At 39.1% G+C, this 8,003-nt stretch overlaps 1 protein-coding gene across 2 annotated transcripts in view; it reads left to right on the top strand.

Annotated features, from left to right (window-relative positions):
* The window catches only part of Btbd3 (BTB domain containing 3), a 30,603-nt gene extending 23,128 nt beyond the window's left edge, over window positions 1-7,475 (top strand). For both annotated transcript variants that reach the window (XM_004840826.3, XM_004840825.4), the window contains 3 exons: window positions 9-99; window positions 653-771; window positions 3,621-7,475. In XM_004840826.3, the coding sequence (XP_004840883.1) occupies window positions 9-99; window positions 653-771; window positions 3,621-4,653 (1,243 nt within the window). In that variant the 3' untranslated portion in view covers window positions 4,654-7,475. The remainder of the gene's footprint in view (window positions 1-8; window positions 100-652; window positions 772-3,620) is intronic.
* Window positions 7,476-8,003: the final 528 nt, after the last annotated feature.

The following is an 8,003-nucleotide window of genomic DNA, read 5'->3' as shown; positions in this document are numbered from 1 at the left end:
GTTTATAGAAATGCGGTGATGTTCAATAATGATTTGATGGCAGATGTACATTTTGTGGTTGGGCCACCAGGTGGGACTCAGCGGTTGCCAGGACACAAAGTAAGCAACAGCTGCATTACCGGTTTAGTCCTGAGATTTACAAAGAGGGACCCTCTCAGTGAGCCTGAAACTTAGTGTGGGCAGCTTGCTGCTGGCAGGCATCCTATGTTTCACCCAGTTACAAAGAAAGCATACCCTCTCTGAAGGGCTTTGGACACACTGAATTTTTCTTTGTTTCCTTCTACACTATTTTATATCTCCCACAAAAATAAGCATGTCTTATTTTTCTAGTCTTGGGAAGTTGTGACAGGTTTGGAAAGTCAGATGTTTATCTTTCTCCTAGAAATCAGTTAGATAAGCTTTTATTTATTTTACAATGAGGGAACCTGTGCATCACTCTCTCAGAGATTTGAGATAATTAGTGTAGAAACCTTTATATGTGAATCTCTTATGCTTCCTTGGCAGGATACCCTGTACCTTAGCTTTTTCAGACAAACAGGTTTAAGTACTCCCCTGCCCACTAAACCTGATTGCTTGGAGTTGTTTTTCTGGATTGATTTGCAGAAAACACATTCAATTTAGTGCGTGAAATAAGATTTTCCTTTCTCCACAGTATGTCTTAGCTGTTGGGAGCTCTGTCTTCCATGCGATGTTTTATGGAGAACTTGCTGAGGACAAAGATGAAATCCGTATACCAGATGTTGAACCTGCTGCTTTTCTCGCTATGCTAAAGTAAGCATTATTCGTGTATTTGGAAAGAGTTTGTTTATGCTGTATTTTACTCTGCTGGCTTCAGAGTTAAATGTAAGTTCTGCATAACAGAAAAGGAGACTGATGAAGAGAGAGGGTGCTGCTTACCTTGTAAATGTTTTTAGAGAAAACTACTGTTCGTCTTTCAGTGAAAAGTGTGGAGTGATGCAAACATTTATAACCACACCTTGATAAAGGTTTTGGATGCAAGTGGCGTTCTTAGCAATTTGGTTTTTAATAAATTGTAATTAAAAATAAAAGTAACTTTCTGGTAGCATTATTTAATAGGGCATCTTCTGTTTGAAAGCAGTGTGTGTGAAGTCTTCAAATAGTTTTTATTTCGCAGTTCTAGAAATTATATACCTATTTAAATACCACCAATTCAGAGATTTTCAGTTTTCTAATAGTTATGTTGTAGCAGCAGATGCAGAACTTACTCTCTGTTGAAATAATCTGAACTTTGTGTACATGTACATGTATATTCTTTTACATAAAATCAGATATCACTGGGATAAGCATTTATATTTGGTATTAGAGGAAAACTTTCTGAATGGTGTAGTTTCCTATAGGTTCAAATAGATTTTATACAGAAAAACTTCATCTGACATAAAAGTACAAGATATACTATGTATTTGTAAAAATAGTGTCATATCTAGCGGGTTTTTGGCATGCCAATATATGTTAACCATGTACATAAAATCATCTTTGCCATGTATCATTGCCGGACAATGTGATAGTCTCCCGTGTGATTGAAATCTATTTTAAATAATGCTTATTGTACTTCTTAATCTGCATTTCTGGCGCACAGAAGTATGAATTCAAGGTTACCTGCAGTTCTAGGGATTTTACTTCATTGGCTTAAATACAGTGTTTATTGAAAAAAGTTATTTGTTGAGTCAACAAGTTGAACAGTACTTCCACAGAAGATAAAATACTGCTATGGAATTTACTGGCTATGAAAAATAAGTTATAGTTAGTTCCAGAGTTTAAAAATTCTCTTTATTCATATTATAATTTTGAAATCGAACTGCTGCTGACTGGCACTTGCACAGTGGGAGGCAAGGAAATTAAAGGGAAGTGAACATAGAAAGTATCAAAATGTAATCTACCACTGTGCCCTTTGTGATGTTTAGAGATATGTGTATAGAAACCAATTTTACCTGCCAGCATCCCTGCCCATTCCACCAAGAGATGTTAGCTTAGTATATTTGACAGTGTTCTCTGTTACTCAGCAGAATGCAGTAACAGTTCAGCATTTTGGCCTCACTGCACTAAATAGAGTCATTCTGGACATACGCATAATTAGAAAACACCAAGAACAGCAGAGTTACATCTTAACTAGGCCATTTGATTGCACGTTTATTAAGTATCCTTTCACAGATGTATTGCCTAGAACATATATTTATATTAATAAAGCTTTTTACAACTGTACATGCAATCTGTGTAAAGCGCTGAGAATTAGAAATGCAGTAAGGGGCTATTTGTTGCCATGCTATAGCCAGGTTAGTGACAGCCAGGTTTATTCTCCTTCTGCATTGTGGGTGAGTGGCCAGTGTTCCTGGAAAAGGAGTTGGGAGAAGGGGCATGGCTGCTCCCTTGACAGGACCAGGGTAAGCACCTCGAAGTACTGACCATGTTCCTGGAGCATGTCCCCTCATCTCCCCCTAGCTTCACCCCTCCAAAACAGAATCCTAACTAAGCTGCAGCTGTACTGTCAAGTGGCCTTGCTTAGCCTGTCACAGAAGAAGAGGCCACCTGGGAGCAGAAGGAGGAGAAGGCAGGTCCCTTGCAGTTCATGGACGTTTGTCTCATCTCATCCTTGTGTTTTTTACTGTATTGAAGAAATTGTTGCTAATTTCATAAGTTACATGTGTCTTACTAAGAGGAAATATATGCTTAAGCTAGAAAAATTTAACAGTTAAATGTCAGTATTTTTCATTCACAGTTGCCACTGACTGTTTCTTAGGCCAACCACAGCAGTGTAAGAGAAGCAGGCCATTTCTGCCTTTACATACCATTTTTGGGAAGTCAGCATCATCCTCCAAAGTGCCAAGCAGTGTTTCATCTCCTGGGATAGGCAAGGTGTGCAGAAGCACAGAAACTAAACGTTTAAGCCTTCTTGGTTTATCTTCTAATTACCATATCTGCTAATAATGTACTCTTTAATTTTAAAGGTGGAATAAATGTGTGAGGAGAAAGAGCTTAGAAGTTTAGAGTTTGAAAAATGGATACAAAGTATGGATTCTATATAAAGTTAACTGGAAGATAGCATTGATAATCATATTTGGTCATTTATTGACTTTGGAGCTATTTGAAAAATATTTTATATCGTTTTTACCTTGTATTTAGGAAAAATCCAAAAGATGCAATTATTGATGACATATTAAAGGCACTTGTTTTTATCTGAATACAGAAAAATTGCTGTAAAATCATAAATATGCGTATTGTCCTTAAAGCATAGGTGTAGGTCTGTTCTCAATAATGCAGTACATGTTATGGTATTTTGGTGTTTTTTTCTGTAATACGGCTCATGTGTGCTGGCCAGCACATTTTCACATAGTTGTATTATGTTCTGCTTTTGTTGAGAAGACACTGAATACATTTTAAATGACAGAGGCTAGCATTGTATTACCTAGCTAATGCTTTTCATCGTACAAACTTACTACTGAGTTGAAATGTTTTAATTTATGAATATATTTCAGATATTTCTTTAAGCATTTTATAGTAACACTCACTTAAGATGATGTTCTTGAGACAAACTTCCAAGTAGTTTCTTTGCTTGCTGCTCTTTTTCTGAAAGCTCTATTTACACGTTGTATGCTTTGTTTCAGATATATCTATTGTGATGAAATTGACTTGGCTGCAGACACAGTGCTGGCCACACTGTATGCTGCCAAAAAGTACATTGTCCCTCACCTTGCCCGAGCCTGTGTGAATTTCCTGGAGACCAGCCTGAGTGCCAAGAACGCCTGTGTGCTGCTCTCCCAGAGCTGCCTATTCGAAGAGCCAGACCTGACCCAGCGCTGCTGGGAGGTGATCGATGCCCAGGCTGAGTTAGCTCTCAAGTCTGAGGGGTTCTGTGATATCGACTTCCAGACGCTAGAAAGCATCCTCCGCAGGGAAACTCTGAATGCCAAAGAAATTGTCGTTTTTGAGGCAGCTCTCAACTGGGCTGAAGTAGAATGCCAGCGACAAGATCTAGCCTTGAGCATTGAAAATAAACGCAAAGTCCTAGGAAAGGCACTTTACTTAATCCGCATACCCACAATGGCCCTTGATGACTTTGCAAATGGTGCTGCCCAGTCCGGAGTATTAACTCTCAATGAGACCAATGACATCTTCCTCTGGTACACTGCGGCCAAAAAGCCTGAGTTGCAGTTTGTGAGTAAAGCCCGCAAGGGTCTCGTCCCCCAGCGCTGTCACCGTTTCCAATCTTGTGCCTATCGGAGCAACCAGTGGCGCTATCGGGGCCGCTGTGACAGCATCCAATTTGCAGTTGACAAGAGAGTATTCATTGCAGGCTTTGGGCTGTATGGCTCCAGCTGTGGCTCTGCAGAGTACAGTGCCAAGATCGAACTCAAGCGTCAGGGCGTTGTCTTGGGGCAGAACTTGAGCAAGTATTTCTCAGATGGGTCCAGCAATACCTTCCCTGTGTGGTTTGAGTACCCAGTGCAGATCGAGCCAGACACCTTTTACACAGCCAGTGTGATCCTGGATGGCAATGAACTCAGCTACTTCGGACAAGAAGGCATGACGGAAGTTCAGTGTGGCAAAGTGACTGTCCAGTTTCAGTGCTCCTCAGATAGCACAAATGGCACTGGTGTACAGGGAGGGCAGATCCCTGAACTTATATTCTATGCTTGAAACTTTGCCTCCCCAAAGCAGTGCAAGCCACAGGTGCATATCTGGTCCCTCCTTGCTTAATGCGTAGCTCATCTGCAGATAAGCAATCAGTGCAGGTAATTTGTAATGAATGACGTGGTAGGCAGTTTCTAATTTCTTTTAACCTTTTAATTATGTACAGGCTAAAACGCAGCATTCTGCTTTTAACTGTATACTTAAGAGTCAAGTTCTTACTAAAGCTTTGTGGTTTTTAGAGTTGCTCTGTACACCAAAAGGAGAGATTGTACTCTTCCATGTGCCCCGCCGATCTCCCAGTTGTGTCCCTCTGAAGAAAGTTTGGGATCGCCTCAAATTTCCTTCTGGATTTTATTGGATGAATGGAAATAGTCTAAAATAGTAACATAAAGAATTATTTTTAAACAGAAGCCCTTGCCCCTTAAAAAAAAGATAAATCTCTGTGTACAATTTTGGAAGAAGTTGTGGTTTATAGGAGGTAATGACTTAGAAAGTAGCCAGTAGTCATATTTAGCTCTTACTTTATTCCTTTTAAATTTGTTGTTTCTGGGCTTTACTTTTTAAATTTTAAATTCATAAGATTATTACATATTAAATCAGTGTCAGTGTAAAATAGGAAAGTAAGGAATTGGGTGTTTAGGCCATGGCTTTAACTACAAAGCAGATTTATATTTTTGTTTACAAGACAAGATATCACTGTACAGCGTACTTCTTTTAGAAGTAACACAATTACAAAATTTTATTGTCAATAGAAAAAAATTTTAGGCTTGCTCATTTACATTAAAGTAGTTTAAAAAGAAAACCTAAGAAAGTTCTGTACCACAAATAGTGTAATTAAATGACACATTAGAGTACACAGTTTGAAAAAGCCAAACCCCTTTCTTGCCATGTAGCTTTGGATCCTAGCTATTTGCTTTTTTTCTGTCACATTGTATAGAATTCCTTTTCTCTTTCTGCCCATTAAAAGAGGACCAAACAATTCTTTAGAGGAAGGGAGTAATAGTTTTGTAGGACTACATGTTAATGTGATAAAGTTTTATTCATTGTTTTTAATCTGAAATATACTTTATTTGCTCTTTGACCATATCATCTATCTTATTTGTTGATTATAGTTCTGTCTTGTTGAACTGCTAGAATCTGGCCTCTGGCCATTTTACAGTGCCAATATATGTCTGCAGGGTTTTTGAGCAACACACTTGATTATGCCTAATATTCACTGCATCAGCATTACGCTAGCTCTTTCATTTGCCCATGGATAATGTAAGCAAAGGAGGGAAGTGCTCATTAAGAAATTCTCCTTCAGTGATGGCTTGTGTTGGTTTAGTGCCTGTGACCCTGCAGTGTCCAATGTGTCACTGCCATGTGAAGTGTCCATGTGTTTCTGGGCAGCTTCTCTGCTCAGTGTGATCCTGAGATGGCTTTCTCCACCACCTAGAGTGTGGTCCCTGGCCACCTCCTTCTCCTGCTCCACAAGTCCAAAACTGGCTTGTCTGGAGCCAGGGGTTAGTCCTGGGGTGTGTGTGTGCCTGCGCGCCTGTGCGCATGGGATTGCCGACTCAGGAATTGCCTCCTCCCTGCCTGGCTAGTGAGAGGCTGGACAGGAATGGTCCCCCTGCTGGCCCCAGCAAGGCCCAAGGAGTGACTGCCCTTCCTTACTGTGCTTCTGGGCTGCTTCCTCCCCTGGAGGCATGGGCTTGTTGCCTTTGGCCAGCTGCCCTGATGGAGGAGAACACTGGATTATGGGAAATGTTTCATTCATGTTTGCCATTACCTCTATCTGTGAATAGTTATTTCTTATTAGGGAGATTACAGGTAGTTTTGGCAAAGCATTGATGAAATAGAGGCACATTTTCAATTAAAAATGCTTCTACAAAGATTTTGTTTTTAAGTTATGGTTAAACATTTCAGTAACTCAGCACTACCATGCAAATTGGTGGGCCTGATGGCACCTGGTGGCACTGTTTTAGGCCAGAGGAGAAGAAACTTGAGTGCTGATTTCATGCTATCACATCGTTGAGGTCAGTGTGAAAGCCTCAGAGTGGTGTCATTCGTTCACTGCTCACTTTAGAGCTCCTGTTACTGAGCTGCCCTCCTTGAGGCTGGTGGCTTGCTGTGTGAAACCACAGGAGATCCATACACTGCGTGTTCCACTTAATTTTACACCAGTTACTCCTGTGCCCACCATCAGATTGCCCTGTGCCAAAAGCTGTGGGTAAAATTTGAAAATTGTATTAGAGTAAGAAATTTTATATTTTGAACCCTATTCTCCTTTCTGCATTTTCAGCAAAATGGAGTGAAAGCTAATGTGCTTGCTTTGGGTTTATTTTTGTTTTTTCGGTCATTTTGAATTTTGTAGCTTTTAAAAGTAGAAACCATTATTCTGACAAGGCAAACAACTCTAGTATATAAATACAACTTTATTAAACAATATGCTATAGATGCTTTTCCCAGTGTATCTGGCAGTCTTTGTTGTTCATATTGGGGAAAAAGGGTAACTAGGCTAGCAGTTCTAATGTAACATTCTTTAAGCATATCTTAAAATAGTATTTAAGTAAATGTCTAATTTCTCCATGATTATTGCACTGGACTGTCTTCTTGTCTTTTTTTTTAAGGTGTTTAAATAGCTAATTCAAGACACTGTAGCCACTTGTGCATCAGTGCTTGACTTTAGCAGCTTACAACATTATTTATGAAGGAAAATATATAAATATGAAGTACCTCATGTTGAATGTTATTGTACTGTATTTTTAATGTAACAGTGCAGATCTTGTTAGACACATGAATGTGTATAATCATGTTAAATGCAAATAAAATAAAATTGGTTCATAGATTTGTTTCTTACATTTTTGTCACTCCCTTAAGATAACAGAAGATTCATTCTGGCACTCTTGGTGCCATTGTATTTTACAGAGATAGTTTTTCAGGAGCATTTGTTTGCTAAGTGTTTAGGTATCTTTGATTCCTAAAGAAGTAAAAATTTGAGGCAAAAGCATAAGAGAAGGTGGACATGTTAATGAGTGCATTGGTCAGAGCCTGACTCTTACGAAGAAGGAGTGAATGTATGCATTTATAGTCCTTTATGGACTCACAGTTGGCTGGACTATTCCTATTATGGACTCATTCTGATGCTATACTTGCTCAAAGATCTGGATTTTCCTGCATGAAGGGGGTCTTGTATTGAAAAAAGTCTGGCTTCTAACGTGACCAGTACTGCTGCTTCCTCCAGTGTTACAGTAGCTTAGGTTTAGGAATAAAAGATAAAGTGCTATATGAGAATTTTTAATATAGTGATGTACTCAAATGCTGTTTCCCATATCAAGTACATATATACACATAACATAAAACGCTATACATCT

Source organism: Heterocephalus glaber, unplaced genomic scaffold (genome assembly GCF_053883595.1).
Source record: "Heterocephalus glaber isolate CG9 unplaced genomic scaffold, H.glaber_assembly_v1.0 deba00001532, whole genome shotgun sequence".
NCBI classification, from domain to species: Eukaryota; Metazoa; Chordata; class Mammalia; order Rodentia; family Bathyergidae; genus Heterocephalus; species Heterocephalus glaber.
This window is presented reverse-complemented; position numbering and strand designations above follow the sequence as displayed.